The sequence below is a fragment of the Podarcis tiliguerta genome, assembly GCF_965153285.1.
Source record: "Podarcis tiliguerta genome assembly, chromosome: 7".
NCBI lineage: Eukaryota > Metazoa > Chordata > Lepidosauria > Squamata > Lacertidae > Podarcis > Podarcis tiliguerta.
This window is the reverse complement of record NC_139540.1, coordinates 64,590,099-64,606,861: the sequence shown is the minus strand read 5'-3', so window position 1 is coordinate 64,606,861 and position 16,763 is coordinate 64,590,099. Positions and strand designations below refer to the sequence as shown.

The following is a 16,763-nucleotide window of genomic DNA, read 5'->3' as shown; positions in this document are numbered from 1 at the left end:
AGCAAATACGGCAGATAACCTGTCTGGTGGAACCGCATTGTATTGCAGACATTAATGAAACATTAGATACTTTTTAGAAGATCTCACATTCAAAAGTGACCTAGTCCACAAGCTTTACATAGGAAGTCTGATAAAATCTTGCCAATAACTAATTATCACTGGGGGAGGTGGACAGGCATCTTGAATATGTCTAGACTAAACCATGAATGTTCCTTGGAACACAAACAGAAACTTTCAGCTTGGACTCAGAACAGAAAATGAGCTTAAAATGCCCGAGAACTGCAAAGGCTTAAGAGCTGTCAGTAGTCAAAGACATTCTGAGTTTTATGAAACATAGAACAAGACATAAGTACAGGATAAAAAGGGGAGTACATTAATTTTGTATGCATGGAGTAACAGACATTTGAGTATGGTTTGCAAAAAAAAAAAAAAAAGCACCTTTCAGATTAAACTAAGCCCTCTTAGCCCATGTTGCCAACTTAGGTCTCCACTAAGGCTAAATTGGCTAAGGGGACTTAAGTTGGCTAAGTGGGTGAAGTTGGTTAAGTGGGTTCTTAAGTTGCCTAAAAGGGGACTTAAGTCCCTACTTAGCTCACTTAAGTCCCAATGCAGACGACTTAGCCCACTTAATTCCCCACTTAGCCAACTTAGCAAAGTGGTATAAGGGGACTTAAGGGGGCTATGTTGGGTAAGCAGACTTAAACGGGATAAAGTTGGCTAAAATAAGGTTGCCATATGTCTGGATTTTTGCAGACAATAATGCTGTTCCCAGCAGTGCCCGGCCGGAAATTGACCATATGCCCGGAACAACCCGGATATATGGCAACCCACGTTGGCAGTGCCGTTTTTGCTGATTTATCTCAAAAACGGCATTTTAATTTTTTATTTTTTCGATTTTGCCCCCCAAAAGCTCAACAGCTTTGGGCAAAACTTAAAGAAAGCTCAACAACTTTCCATTTTGTGGACATGACCAAGCCAGCGCAAGACGCTGCTGAGACAGGAGTGCAAACATGCTGGGAATGCGGGCTTGGGAGTGCACACCTTTGCTTCAAAATCTGTCCCGCCATGTGATACCCCCAAAATCTTCCCGACTCAACTTCAAAAAACATGAAAAACTTCACTTGCCTGCAGTTTACTCCTCCGCTCGCAGAGGGCGCTGAGTCCCCCTCCCCCAGCTCCCTCACGCTTCCTGTTCTGGACCCATCAAGGACGCGCGGACTCTCTGCTCTCCCTTCGCGTCATCGAAACCCAGGAAGTCCCCACTTCTGGCTCCGCCCCCCTCCCTCAGCCTGAGCAAAGCCGGCTGTGGCGAGCCCTCTGCAGCCCCTCCCTCCCTTCACCTCCTCCGCCACGTCACCCAATCACCGCCCACCGCTCGCTTCACCGCACGGAGAGGACTCGCCCGCCTCCTCCTGCCTCGCGGGAGGGAGGGGGAGCGAAAGCGGCGCCTCTCGCGATTGGCTGACGGAGGAGGCGCCTGCCGCTGTTTTTCAAGAAGCGGAAACGGAGTGCGGGGGGAAGAAGAACGAGGCCGACCGGCCGGTCCCACACCTTATATCCCCTCGTGGTTCTTAAAGGGACCCCGCTGCAATAGTTCCGGGGCGGGGAACGCAAAGGGGAGGCAAAAGGGAAAGGAGCACCTGAGGCGCGCTCACCTTTACCTAGGGGGCGAAAAGGCGGGAGAGAGTGGGTGGCAGGTGTAAAGACACACACCACAGGCTCCCCATGCATGTTGGCCCCGACCTTCCCGCCCTGCGCGAGAAACCTTTAATTTTTTGGTCGAGGTGAGGTGGCTTTTTGCATCCAATGGGCACCTTGGCAAAGCAAATATCCGGCCATGGAAGCCAGCCAAGTCGCCCCACCCTGCCTCAGGTAGTAGGTGATGCCCCTTCTACCTGGAGCCTGCAAGCGCCCCTGTGAGCACAGCTGAGGGGATACTTGGTTGCTGCTGCCGCCCTCGAAACGCGCGCGTGGGGTGACACGCCTTCTCCGCAGTAACAGCTCACACGTCCTCGCCACCCTGCTCCTTCCTTCCCCCCTTGGGTGCCACGGCATCTGTAAACTCCTGCAGCCCCTCCCCTGCCAGGGCCATGGCACATTCCCAGCAGCAGGAAGACACCTGCTCGAGCTTGGCGACAGAGAACTGTGCAGATATGAGCCCCAGGAAAGTCGCCCTCGTCACTGGCATCACAGGCCAGGTAAGTGCAGCCCAGTCTATTATTACGATACGATAATCTTTATTGTCATTGTCCCATACAGAACAACGAAACTGAAAAAAAAGCTACATCAGACGTTCAAAAACCAACAAGCCTGCTATCCTAGCCTGGTCAGCCCCCTAAAAACTCTGGTACCCCATAATTAAATACAATATACTCCCATAGGGACTACCTTACGCTGCATTTAAAACCAAAATCGCATTTGAATAGAAACCGTTTCTCAGGTAGCTAGTCCTAGTCTTTATAACCCTGTACCTTCTTCCAGAAGGCAGAAGCTGAATTATTATAATCACCATCAGTGCTTTTTTTCTAAAAAGAATAGGTTTAGAGGTACTCTCATTTTGAATTCAGAAAACCACCGTTTTGTAGTTCAAATTGGGAAAAACACATGCAGTAAATGGACAAAAGTACAAAGATTCACAAAGTGTTTGGGGGGGGGTGCGTCCCCCAGAAAAAAACACTGATGATGATGAAGCCTAGTCCCACCTGACCTGTTTATTTCTGTTGTGGAAGGTATCATGGAATATCTGCCTTAGCAAAACTGAATTTGGCGTTGGGGGAGGAAAGGGAGAGGGGAATCAGTGCAAATGAGCTTGACTGAACCGACGTGATACGTTTCCTTTGTGAAACCTGAACCTGAAATACTAATCACACCAGTGCAGTTACGAGTTTCAAGGCTAAATGTCTCTGTGGTGGACGTATAGGTGTTTGTTAGCAGCTATGTGAGATGTCAAGCGGCCACCAGAAGTCTACTTCAGATCCTTCAACTGGAGATGCCGGTGATTGGACCTTATACAAGACGTGTGCTTTATTACTGAAGGGTTGCTCAGTTGGTAGAGAATGACTCATGAGACACTTAAGGTTATGGGTTTGAGTCCCATGTGGGGGTTGGACTAGATGATCCTTGTGTTCCAACTCTATGATTCTATTAGCTCTGAGTTGTGGGTGACCTCTTTCATAAAATGTTGTATTAAATACTGCATATGTACAACCCCCCCTTTTTTTGTCTTGTCTTGTTATACATCACACTATAGTCTCTATGTGGAAGAGCTTGTTCTGAGTAAAAATGCATAATGTGGGAATAAATCATAAGTGTGCACTCGCTTCTATGGTAGCACTGGTCTCTTGTTCTTTTAGTAGTTGCAAGAACTGAAGAACTGGACTGTCTGCAGCCTGTTATAGTCAGAGTATGTTGTATGTTACATACGCTTTTTATTGCTTAACATTGCTGCTTTTATTTTGAAGGAAAAGCTGCTAATCAGCAGGTGTTACAGTGAAGGCAAGTGACTACAATATATAGCATTTTTCCTTTCCCTCCCTTTTCTCTGCTGCTAATAAACTTTAGTTCTATTAGTCAAGATATATGAATAACTCATTTTTGACATATTTTAATAGCCATAATTTGCGTTTCTAATGTGATGGATGTGCCTGTTTTTGTTAGCAGGTTCTGAGAATCCCTTCTGTGCCAAGCTGAGGGGTGTGTGTGGATTGGGCAGGGGTGCTGCTCCTCCACACAGTCTCTTCTGCTTGCCAGTTGGGTGGCTTGATGCTGTGGATATGATGATGACCATCACTCTGTAAATTCCTAGTTGGATGGGGGAGGAGTTTGGATTGCTCTCTTGGTCATGCTTAGAGAAGACCCATTGAATCAAGGTGATTTAAGCTAGTCATGACTAACTTAAATCCCACTGATTTCAATGGGCCTAGTCTACGTATGACTTAGAGTATAATCCTTGTCATATCTACTCAGAAGTATATCTTATCGAATTAAATGGGGTGTACTCTATTGGTAAGTGGAGTTAGGATTTCAGCCTAAGTCTGGATCCAATCCAGTCTATGTAAGTTAGTTGAATTGTGCCCAAAGAGAACTATTTATTTGTTTAATTATAAGGGGAATGTTAACAGACAGCACCAGCAACATGTCAAAGCCATGAGGCCTAGGCCAATACTTTGTTAATCTATAATCCAACCCTCATCAAAATGACCTGTATCTCTATTGTCATAAATATTAAATCACATGCAGAGCCAAGCACAGTTATTTTCACGGTTCTACAATCTCTCTGCAGACCATCTGAATGGAGTGTAATGTTATGCCGTCTCCAGCTGGAAGTACATACAACAGCTTAATTCTTTAAAAAAATACACTACGTGGTATCCAACACTCATGTTCTGCTAACACACACAACTTGTGCTAGCGGGATGGAACCTTGCCTTCCTTTCCTCCTGTCTGTGCCTTCAAAATAAGCTACAGAGGGTTGGGAGACCCTCCAAAGATGATTTGGGGGGAGTGTGGGGAGAGAAGAGGAAGTGCTGCTGCCCCAGCAGAACCTTGCTGATGATGCTTTGGATCTAACTCACTCCTTGACAGAATTGTGTGACTTATTGTGAAATGCAAACTGGCTAGCGTTCCTTTCATGACATATTCAAGATTACAATATGTTATCACCGGTACTGTTTGCCTTTAACAGGATATGCACCGGATGCCCAGCAGTATAAAGCGTTCGACAAGATTATAATCAGTATTGTAAACCTGCTGGAAGCACAAAAGTATACATATTCAGAAATTCATGTACTAAAACTTTAATTTTGTGGCTCTGTCTCACAAGTATGAAGTGTATCAAATGAATTTGAAAATACGTCAGAGAGCCATGATTCGTGGTCATTCCCATCTTCTACATGTTTACTCGGACGCGGGTGGCACTGTGGGTTAAACCCTCAGCACCTAGGGCTTGCCGATCGAAAGGTCAGCGGTTCGAATCCCCGCAGCGGGGTGTGCTCCCGCTGTTCGGTCCCAGCGCCTGCCAACCTGGCAGTTCGAAAGCACCCCTGGGTGCAAGTAGATAAATAGGGACCGCTTACTAGCGGGAAGGTAAACAGCGTTTCCATGTGCGGCTCTGGCTCGCCAGAGCAGCGTTGTCACGCTGGCCACGTGACCCAGAAGTGTCTTCGGACAGCGCTGGCCCTTGGCCTCTTTGAGTGAGATGGGCACACAACCCTAGAGTCTGGCAAGACTGGCCTGTACGGGCAGGGGTACCTTTACCTTTTACTTTACATGTTTACTCAGATGTATATTACACTGTTCTGAGTGGCACTCATTTTCCATATTGGCTTCAAGTATCTAGTTGTCCCCTCTACACACACTTTTCTCTTTTTCAATTACTTTACTTGCCCATATGCTGCCTCATACCACTCTGAACCGCTTAATATTTCATACTTTTTTCTATGTTAGAACAAGCTTCCCCTTTTAGTTCATTCAGCTAAACCTCTCTGTCTTTCAAATGTTTTTACAAACCCTTCCCACGTACAAATCATTTCACAGAGAATCCTAGACTCATTTCACCCTGGAAAATACCAAGGCATTTTTCCAAGGTGCATGACAAGAAACTAGATTAGTCCACCCCTAACTGTATTACATTCTTCTGGGCTCCAAGGTTATAGTTATACCTACAAGGAAGTTACATATTTGTTCTAGCATTTCACATTTTAATAGCTTGCTCAAAATCTATATGATAGGTTCTCCCAAACAATCCTGGGATAATTTCCTGATTTGTCAACTGACAATATGCTAAAGTTCACATTTGGATATAAAGGCGGAAATCTGCCTGGATTTTCATTCTGAAGCTAACATATGACAGCACGAACACTCCCCCCCCCCCCATAGCTCCTCGTGTCCTAGATGGGTTTATGAAGACTTAAACCATCATCTGAACCAGGCCACAGAATATGCTTGATGAAATGTTCTCATTCAAGCTGATTAAGCTTTTTCCTTTATCTCCATTGTGCTAAAATGTTAGTCTTGAGATTCAGGAGCCTTGTGTTTCACTTGCTGGAAAGGATTAGATACAATGTAAGCTAACCAAAGTTTATTCATAATATTTCAGTAAAATATTGAAGAAGCCTTCTAGGATCATGAAGAAGAAGGAAGCAATACATTAGCAACAAGTACTGTACAGCATATGTTTAAAAACATAAAATATTAACTTTGTTACTGGTAAAAACACATTTGTTTCCATTTACTAAGGGACATTGTTACAGTTAACAAATCAAGTCGCTTTTCAAACAGCACATAATTTGTAACTGTTCTACAGATGGATATAGTTTACCAAAGAAGTAGGTTTTCTAATACCTGCCATGTAAAATGGGGGTCTATGGCTTGCTAAAGCAGCATTACTATAAGCAATCAGACTTGATCACGTACGAAAATGTACATAGAGCCTTTGACAGCTAGTCGCAATAAGAACACTGACACTCCAGAGCACTCATGGAGTTGACAAGCCAGTTTGGTCAAAAACTGTATTAAACATTAAGCTTCTACTATACTCCAAACATAATAATATTTATGTCTTACTTCACTTCATCCCACCCCATGTTCATTTTTTTTCTTTTAAGGGCTTTGAATGCATTACTGGGTAGATACAGTGGTACCTTGGGTTACATACTCTTCAGGTTACATACGCTTCAGGTTACAGACTCCACTAACCCAGTAATAGTACCTCAGGTTAAGAACTTTGTTTCAGGACGAGAACAGAAATTGCGCGGCGGCAGCAGTGGCAGGCCCCATTAGCTAAAGTGGTGCTTCAGGTTAAGAACAGTTTCAGGTTAAGAACACACCTCCACCTCCAGAACGAATTAAGTACTTAACCTGAGGTACCACTGTACTAAGAAGTATAGTATTTGAGCTCCTTGGTCTCAGTTTTTGCTTACCACAAAACAAACTGAAAACACTTCAATATCTGGAATACAGTGGTACCTTGGATTAAGTACTTAATTCATTCCGGGGGTCCGTTCTTAATCTGAAACTGTTCTTAACCTGAAGCACCACTTTAGCTAATGGGGCATCCCGTTGCTGCCACGCAACCAGAGCACGATTTATGCTCTCATCCTGAAGCAAACTTCTTAACCCGAGGTAATATTTCTGAGTTAGCGGAGTCTGTAACCTGAAGCGTATGTAACCTGAAGCGTATGTAACCCGATGTACCACTGTAGTAGCAAGTGTGGTGCCGTGGCGGAGAGAGTAAGAATTCTGGGTTTAAAGTTAAGCTAGTATGGCCAGGCAATGTGCATATTTGGGGCAGGGAAGATGCAACTCCTAGATTTGTGGATTGGAAATGTCGTTGTTCCTCAATGTAGCTTTTGTTCAGTGACAAGCACAAAGTGCAGCAGTGACTCCAAAACTCCCTTCTTCCCTACCCCAGGACTCCAGTCACTGGAAAGATGGCCACTATGCACAGTACATGCGGAATATGAGAGTCTCCCAGTGGCGTGCGGTCAGTGGACTAGAGGGACTAGGCTAGTCCCATAAATGTTCCCCTGGTGGCGGTGTCTCCTTCCAAAGCCTGGGAATCTTCTGCTTGATTTATGGAGGGAGATGCGATACTCTGAGGGGTCCAAGAGCCCTTCTGCCACCTTCCCAAAGCCTACCTGGCTTTGGAGGGAGGCAGGAGGGCTCCAGCATCCTGTCAGAGACCTGATGCCCCCTTCCCAAAGCCTGGGAGTTTTCTGCCTGGCTTAGAGAGGGAGGCACAATGCTCACATGTGTGACGTTGCCCCATGCCTTGCAACCTCTGGCCCTAACTGTTCCCCTATGAAAAATTTCACTGCACACCACTGAGTCACACCTAAGCTGCTGGCTGGTCTGAAGGCTCTGCTTTGCTTCTGTGTCGAATTCAGGAATTTGTTTCTTCCTGTGGCAGCCCAAGTACTGGTCACAACGCAATCAACTTTTGATCACCATTGCTTACTGTGGCATTTGCCCGTTCTTTTTTAAAATGTCAGTACAGGGGGAGAGAAAGAGTTAATAGGCAGACCAATAGAAAAGCCAGAGGCGGAGCCTACCTGTTTATAAAAGGGCTTAGCCCGAGATTTGGGTTATTTGGTTTCAGTTGGTTGGTAGGTTGGGAAAGCAGTTGGCAGACAATTGGAAATAGAGAGACAGTGCAGTTGGTTCTTGTGTGAGGGGAGGTAGAAGAGTTAGAGACAGGCTAAAATCAGACTAAGAAGGTAAAGAGTAACAACGTTTTGAATGCAGTTAAAGTTTATTTGTGTTTGCAATAAACTACACTCTTCTTTGTTAAGAACCTGATTGAGACTAAGTGATTTACTGGGGAGGACCTGGTTGGTGGCAGCGGATTAGTGGTGTACGGGTCAATAGTCTGTGAGACGACCAGGGGCTCCATACAAACACCACACTTACCATGGGGAAGGGCTGTAGCTTAGTGGCAGAGCATCTGCCTTGCATGCAGAGGGTCCCAGGATAATCCCTGGCATCTCCACCAGGTATGGCTGGAGGAGATTCCTGCCTAAAACCCTGGAGAGCTGATGCCAGTCAGTGTGGACACTACTGAGCTAGCTGGACCAATGGTTTGACACAATGCAAGGCAGCTTCTTAGGTTCCTAGAGTCAAATACGATTTCACTTCCTGGATAGAAATATAGTGGTACCTCTGGTTGTGGACAGGGTCCGTTCTGGAGCTCCGGTTGGATCCTGAGGTTTCCACAACCAGAGGGACCACTTTTGTGCCTTCGCGCATGGCAGCAGACCGCTTGTGTACATGCACATGGAGCAGTAGAGCGCTTCTGCACATGCATGCACAGTGAAACACTTCTGGGTTTGCTGCTATCACACCCCAAAGTTTATGTTACCCGAGGGTAACATAAGCCGAGGTGCTACTGTATATCTTACCAAGCTGTTGGTGTCACTGCAGATGATGATGATAATTTTATTATTTATAACCCGGCTGTGTTTATAATCTGGCTGGGTTGTTCCAGATAACTGAAGCCACTCAGATAACTGAAATTCAATTCATATCTAAATTTTCTGGTGATCTGTGAATGGAGAAATGCCGAGACAGAAAAGTTTGGCGAGGCCATTATTTATCTACCGGACTTGAATTTGATGTTTCCTTTTTACTAGTGTGGAGCATCTTACTTGTAATTTCTTTTGAAAGTAAGTCAAGAATAGGTATTCAAGGTTTAGTGTAGTGTTAATATAAAATGAAGTATTGTTTTCTGTTGCAAGAGCAGCTCTCTGTTGGCTCTGGTATAATGGGCCATTTGGAGTGGCTACTTATCTGTGAACACACAAATGTTATTGTGATTTTTAGTAGAGCAAATATTGATACCATTTACTTTGAGGGCAATCATTTACACCAGGTTTTAATGGGAATGAGTGTCTTATGTAAACGACTACTGTACTTTTTGAGTTAGAAAAATGATAGAAGGGTTTAATATATTTCTGAAATATCTGCCATTTTTTTTACATTTGTACAACTACAGTACTAGGTGGAAACCAGAGCTTTTATGCCTGACTTCCTGTAATTGAGTTACTCTAGACAAATTTCCACTAGGCTTTGTACAATAAGTATACTATTGAATTATTGTGTTTGTGTTTTAAATACTTATTTTCTTTATTTTCTCACTTCTCAATTGTGTTTTGTATGTGCTAAGAATGTCCAAATTTAACTAATCTTGTAGCAAGGGCATCTTTTTATTTGCTAATGCATCTTCTTTTTTTCTTTTCTTTTTTTAAAATGTTGAATACTGAAACTTTTAACAGAAAATTAATCCTATATTATTTTAAATAACAAAATAAAATGTACAATGAACTAGGTGCTGTAGCCGAAGATTTGGCTGGTTAGAATAAGAGCAGTCTTGTAGTGATGGAACTGCTCCATCATATTTATGTGTTAACTGATTTCTTTTCCCCCTTTTAAAGCAGATCTCTAAGTCATTGCAAATGTGTTTTGGTAGTGCCTAAAGTATGGCTGCGGAACCTGTGGTCCTCCAGATGTTTGTTGGACTTAAAACCTTTATCATTTCTTTTTTTTTTTTTATAAATTTTTTTATTGCGTTTCTTTCCATAATTTTATAGGTTTATAAACAAATAAAGTAGTTACAAGAAACAAATTTTCTCTTTTTTAACAACAAAAACAAAATAAAACTTGGACTTCCCCACCCCTTCCGATTCTGCGTTCTTTGCATTAACAATGTCAGCATTTTGTTACCTTATTTCATACCTTGTTGTAACTTTCGAATGTTATGTATCCAAATACAATATATTATATCTCAATTTCAATACCTTTAAAATAAACATAACATATTCAATTTAAATTGTCTCCTTTTCTCTTTTGTCACTAATTTTACCATTTACTTAATCATATTCGCAGAAGCTTAACGTTTCCTAATCATGCACTTTCTTAGGATTCATACAGCTTATAATATTTTTTCAGATAATCTTTAAATTTTCCCCAGTCCTCCTCAATTGTTTCTTTATCCAAATCTCGGATTCTGCCGGTCAGTTCAGCTATCTCCATGTAGTCCATCAACTGCGTCTGCCAGTCCTCCAGCGTGGGCAAATCTTGTGTCTTCCAACTCTTTGCAATGAGTATTCTTGCTGCTGTGCTAGCGTACATAAACAAAGTTCTATCTTTCTTTGACATTTTCTGGTCCACCATGCCCAACAGGAAGGCCTCTGGTTTCTTAGGAAAGGTATACCTAAATACCTTTTTCAATTCATTATAAATCATTTCCCAGAAGGCCTTCACTTTTGGGCAGGTCCACCAGAGATGGAAGAAAGTCCCCTCTGCTTCCTTACACTTCCAACATTTGTTGTCAGACAGGTGATGCATCTTGGCTAGCCTGACTGGGGTCATGTACCACCGGTATATCATTTTCATAATGTTTTCCTTCAAGGCACTAGATGCCGTGAATTTCATTCCGGTGTTCCATAACCTTTCCCAGTCTTCAAACATAATATTATGTCCAACATCCTGTGCCCATTTTATCATAGCAGATTTAACTGTCTCATCCTGTGTGTTCCACATAAGCAGCAAGTTATACATTCTAGATAAAATCTTGGTCTTTGGTTCTAACAATTCTGTCTCTAGTTTCGATTTCCCCTCCTGGAAACCAACCTTTTTATCCATTTTAAAAACCTCTTGAATTTGAGCATAATGTAACCAATCTCGCACCTTGTTTTTTAATTTGTCCTGGCTCTGCAACTTCCAACCGTCTCCAATTTTTTCAATTAATTCCCAATATTTCGGCCAATAGGCCTCCATATTGGGTCTTTTTCGAGCTTTGGCCTCCACCGGTGATAGCCACCTCGGTGTTTTACTCTCTAATAAGTCTTTATATTTCATCCAGACTGCAAAAATCGCTTTTCTGACAATATGGCTTTTAAACAATTTGTGAACTTTAACCTTGTCATACCATAGATATGCATGCCAACCAAATGCATTATCAAAACCTTCCAGATCTAGGACGTCGGTGTTTTCTAGCAAAAACCAATCTTTCAGCCAGCAGAAGGCTGCAGCTTCATAGTACAACCTCAAATCCGGCAGGGCAAACCCCCCTCTTTCTTTTGAATCAGTTAATATTTTATACTTTATTCGGGGCTTTTTGCCCTGCCAGACAAACTTAGATATATCCTTCTGCCATTTTCCAAAACATTCCTCTCTGTCCACGATCTGTAGGGTTTGAAACAAGAATAACATTTTCGGCAATACATTCATTTTAATTGCTGCAATCCTTCCCAACAAGGAAAGTTTCAATCTTGACCAAATTTCTAAATCCTTCTTTACTTCCAACCAGCATTTTTCATAATTGTCCTTAAATAAATTCAAATTTTTGGAAGACAAATAGATCCCTAGGTATTTCACTTTCTTTACCACATTTAATTCTGTTTCTCTCTGAAACCCCTCTGTTTCTGTAAGTGTCAAATTCTTGGTCAAAACCTTGGTTTTTTGTTTGTTCAACTTAAACCCCGCCACCTGACCAAACTCAGATATAAGTTCAAGAACTCTTTTTGTACTGGATTCTGGCTCCTGCAATGTCAAAACTAGGTCATCTGCAAAAGCTTTAAGTTTATATTGTTTCACTCCGACCTCTATCCCTTGTACCAGCCGGTCCTCCCTTATCATGTTCAATAGCACCTCCAGGACTGAAATGAATAAAAGAGGGGATAGAGGGCACCCTTGTCGTGTCCCTTTTTCAATTTTGAACTCCTCCGTCACCACATTGTTCACTATTAATTTGGCCTTTTGCTCTGAATAAATTGCTCGTAACCCATTTTCAAACCCCCGCCCCACTCCCATCCCTTCCAAGTTTTTCTTCATGAACATCCAAGATATATTGTCAAATGCTTTCTCCGCATCAACAAAAATTAACACCGCCCTTGTGTTCCTGTTAGTTTGTAAAAGTTCCAAAATATCGATGATGTTTCTGGTATTCTCATATAAATGTCTACCAGGGAGAAAGCCTGCTTGGTCTTTGTGAATTACTTCAATTAAAACTTTTTTAAGTCTACTTGCCAAAATGTCTGCAAATATTTTGTAATCCACATTCAGGAGTGAGATGGGGCGGTAGTTCTTGAGTTGAGTCTTTTCAGATTCTATCTTAGGTATCAATGTGATGAACGCTTCTTTCCACGTTTCTGGTGCCCTCTTCCCATCCATGATCTGGTTGCATACCTCCAACAAGGGTTGTGTTAAATAGTCTTTCAAAGTCTTGTAGTATTTGGAGGTAAGCCCATCCGGGCCTGGAGATTTGCCTAGTTGCATGTTCTGAATGGCACTTTCAATTTCCTGGGTGGTTATTGTAGAGTTCAAGATTGATCTTTTATCTTGAGTTATTTTTGATAGTCCATTTGTCTTTAAAAAATGATCTATCTCTGATTCTTTCTGAGGCCCCTGTACATAAAGTTCTTTAAAATATCTGTGGAAGCACTTCCTAATTTCCTCTGGTTTCTGCACCGTTCTTCCTTCAATCTCTAGATTTGTAACTGTATTCAACTTTTGTCTTTTTTTCAGCTGCCAAGCTAGCAGCTTTCCACATTTATTTGCTGATTCAAAGGATCTTTGCTTCATCTGTTTTATTTTCCATTCAATCTCCTGATTAATCAATTTTGAATATTCTGCTTGATGGAATTTAATTTCTCTCAACAGATCCTTTGACTTTGGTTTAGTTCTCAATTTTTTCTCTCCTTGATGTATTTTCTCCAGTATTTTATCTTTCTTTCCATTCCAGAGCTTCTTCTTAATTGTATTCTGTTGTATCAGAAACCCCCTCATGACAGCTTTGCTTGCGTCCCAGATCGTTCTTTTTTCTACTGTAGTATTCAAATTTATCTCAAAATAGTCCTTTAATGTTTTTTGGGCCTTTTTCACAATCTCTTGATCTCTTAAAAGAGTGTCATTCATTCTCCATCTGAAGGAACCGGTTTGAGTAAGTCTGAGATCTAATTTCAGAGCGTTGTGGTCGGAGCATGTTTTTGGGCAGATTTCCACCTTTTTAGTCTTGGGTGCCAGCCCCCTGGAGGTCCAGATTTGGTCGATCCTTGACCAGGACAGGTGGGCCTCAGAGAAGAAAGTTCCTTCTTTACCTAGGGGGTTCTTTGTCCTCCATATATCAATCAAATCCAGATTGTCAGTCATTTCAAAAAAAGTTTTAGGCAGTCTGCCGTCTGATGTTAGATTTTGGTTATAAGACTTATCCATATGTGTAGACACCACTCCATTCATGTCTCCCATCATTATGATGTTAGCATAGTCCAGATAGTCCAGCAGCGTCTCATGCAGCTTCTTGAAAAATTCTGATTTCCCGTCGTTTGGAGCATAAATTCCTAGTATCAATATTTTTTCTCCTTGGGTCTGGATTTCAATTGCCAGAATTCTTCCATATTCATCTTTGAATAAAAATTTAGGTATCAGGCTCTCCTTAGCATAAATCACCACTCCTCTTTTCTTTACCTTGTCTGAAGAAATAAACTCTTGGCCTAGTCTTTTGTTGACCAAAACTTTCCTGTGGAGCCTGGTCACATGGGTTTCTTGTAAACAAATAATATCCAATTGTTCTTTCTTCAATATATGAAACAGTTTCCTTCTTTTCTCCGGGGAATTTCCGCCATTTATATTCCAACTGAGTAGCTGCAGAGACATCCTGAACTATTCTGTTACACCTAGAGCGGTGTATCTTCTTTTTCCTCTAATTCCGAGGGTTTAGGCGTCCCTCCGCCTGCTGGCAGAGTGGGTCCTGGTTTAAGTATAGGCCAAAGGGCTGCTGCTTCTTTTTGGAGATCTTCTCCGTGGTCGTGCTGGAACTTTTGTAGATCCTCTGGTAATCTTATTTTAACCTTCTTCTGTTTGTAAGTAAATGATAGTCCTTGTGGGAACTCCCACCTATAAGGGATTGAGTTAAGTCTCAACAACTTAGCCAATTCTGAATAGGTGGCTCTCAGATCCAATAGCTGTTTAGGAATATCTCGGTAGATTTCCACCCTTTTCTCTTGTATCTCAATTGAGTTTTTGAAGTGTAGGCCTAATATTTTGTCTCTCTCCTCTCTTGATCTCAAAGCTATTAGACAGTCTCTAAATCTATCTTTTCTTACCAATCTTCCCAGTCGAAAAGCCGATACTATTTTAAAATCACTTTCTTCTTTTAAGCCCCAGAACTTTGAAAATTCTGTTGTCAAAAATCCAATCAAATCTTCTTGTTCGATTTCTGGGACCGCCCTAAGCCTAAGATTAGTCTCCCGGTTTTTCAGTTCCACCAAAGAGAGATAGGTTTGTTGGTCCCCTATCTGTTTATGCAGAGGCTTGACTTCTGCTTTAACTTCCTCAACCTCTTTTTTAGCTGATGTTGCAATTTCAACGGCTTCCCCTGCCAATTTACGGTTCTCTTCCGTTGCTCCTTGCAATTTTTCAATTGCTTGGGTGTGTTGGGAAACCTGATCTGTCAATTTCTGGATCGAGGATGTAGCTTGGTCAATTTTTGTTGATTGGTTATCAATTTTTTGATTTAATGTTGACAATTGTTCCAAAACTTGTTTCAGTGCTGCCTCTGCTCCTCCTGATGCCATATCTTCCTCTTCAGATTTTTCAGGCTTTTCACTTTCTACTTTTTGTGTTGCAAGCACAGCAGGCACTGATAGTCTACGTCCCTGAGTTAAAGTTGTTTGCAAAAGCTGTGCCTGCTTTTTTGCTTTTTCTTTTTCCTTAGCTTCCTTAGCTTTGGCTGCTCTTGTCTTTCCTGTACCACTCATCAGTCAATGTTCAAGGTCAGATGTTGTAATCCCATGGGAAAGACAAGTCCAAATTTATAAACAGTCTGGAGAAAGAAAGTAAGCAAAAAAACTTTTCCCAGGCCTTTGTTATCCAATGTCCTCTAGGGGGAGTGCCACCAAAAATTAGTAAGAAGAAGGTAACTTTTCCGCCATTAAAGTTTCCGTTTTCAAAAACAATTTTAAAAGCAAGTTAGTTCCAAAACACTAAGAAAAAAGTCCTGCAGAGCACTTTAAAACGTTTAACAATGTTCCAACAAGGTGCCTGCAATTGTATCCACTCAAACTAAGTAAGCCCAAAAGTTGCACTTCAGTTACAAAAGTATCTGGAAGTTTGTAACAGTTCCGCAGTCAAGCAACTTCACCCGGCCACCCGAAGATTTGGGGTTAGAGTCTTCCCTCGCCCCATGGGGGACCGCTCCAAGTCCAATTTAAACTGTATTTTTTCTTCCTTTAAGAATAGAATTTCAAGTGTGCACGAAAGTCCCACTTTAAAGCCTTAAAGCTTCCCTGTTCACAGCGCTTTCCGCTCTTTAAACAGTCTGCTTTGATCTTATAAGCAGTGCCGGAAGACGGACTTCCTCTTTCTCGTCTCCCGGTTTCAGCCAAATTTCTTCAAGTTATTGTAACAAATCTTAAGTCCTTACTCACGGGTTTGCTGTTTCAGAGTAGTATTTTTTGGAAGAAAGGTCAGCGCTCATCCGTGACAGCCGCGCGGCTTCGCCTCCGCAGAAAGAGCGATGAACTCACAGCACCGCTCCCCCTCCTTCACTCCGGAGCCCCTTACGGGGTCCCTTCCGCGAATTTGGGGTCGCTCCAGGTGCCCGCCGAGTCCCACGGCCACGGACTCTCTCTGTCCGTGGTTTTTCTTGATGGGTTGCCGCTGCGCCGTAGCGAAACAACCCTTTTCTGCGGTGCCCCTCTTCAGAGCTCGAAGAGGTCCGCCATCACGGTTTCGCGCCGCCTCCGGAAGTCCAAAACCTTTATCATTTCTGACCACTGGCCATGATTATCGGAGCTGCAGTCCAACAAATCTGGAGGGCACAAAGTAAATGTCGAACAGGCCATAAATGCAACTTGCTTTGCAATCAAAGTAGTTTATTACTAATACTTGAAATATTTCAAAGAACAAGAAGGAACTGCATGTGCCTTGCATGCTATCTTAACATGCTTTTCCCCCTTGAAGGAATGAATATATTCTTTACAATTCATTTACGAGTGGTTGAAAATAAGGGTTTTTTCCAGATATTTAGAAAATGGGGGAGAAAGTTATCATTTCTTCCCTCTTTCCTGATTTCCTAAACACCTTTCAAGTTTCCTTCAGCTAAGAAAGAGACCTCTCCTTAGTTCACTTAAGCATCAGCTTTGTTTATTGGTATATAGCAGGCATAGGCAAACTTGGCCCTCCAAGGTTTTGGGACTACAACTCCCATCATCCCTAGCTAACAGGACCAGTGGTCAGGGATGATGGGAATTGTAGTCCCAAAACAT

At 42.4% G+C, this 16,763-nt stretch overlaps 1 protein-coding gene across 2 annotated transcripts in view; it reads left to right on the top strand.

The window, feature by feature from the left end:
- The first annotated feature begins 1,424 nt into the window (after positions 1–1,424).
- GMDS (GDP-mannose 4,6-dehydratase) overlaps positions 1,425–16,763 on the top strand; it is a 284,442-nt gene continuing 269,103 nt past the window's right edge. Inside the window, exon 1 of one of the 2 annotated variants that reach the window (XR_014513385.1) lies at positions 1,425–2,198. Coding sequence is in view for 1 of the 2 variants with exons in the window: in XM_083449591.1 (XP_083305717.1) it covers positions 2,091–2,198 (108 nt within the window). In the remaining variant the exon portion in view is untranslated. The remainder of the gene's footprint in view (positions 2,199–16,763) is intronic. The other variant, XM_083449591.1, reaches the window with a different exon arrangement.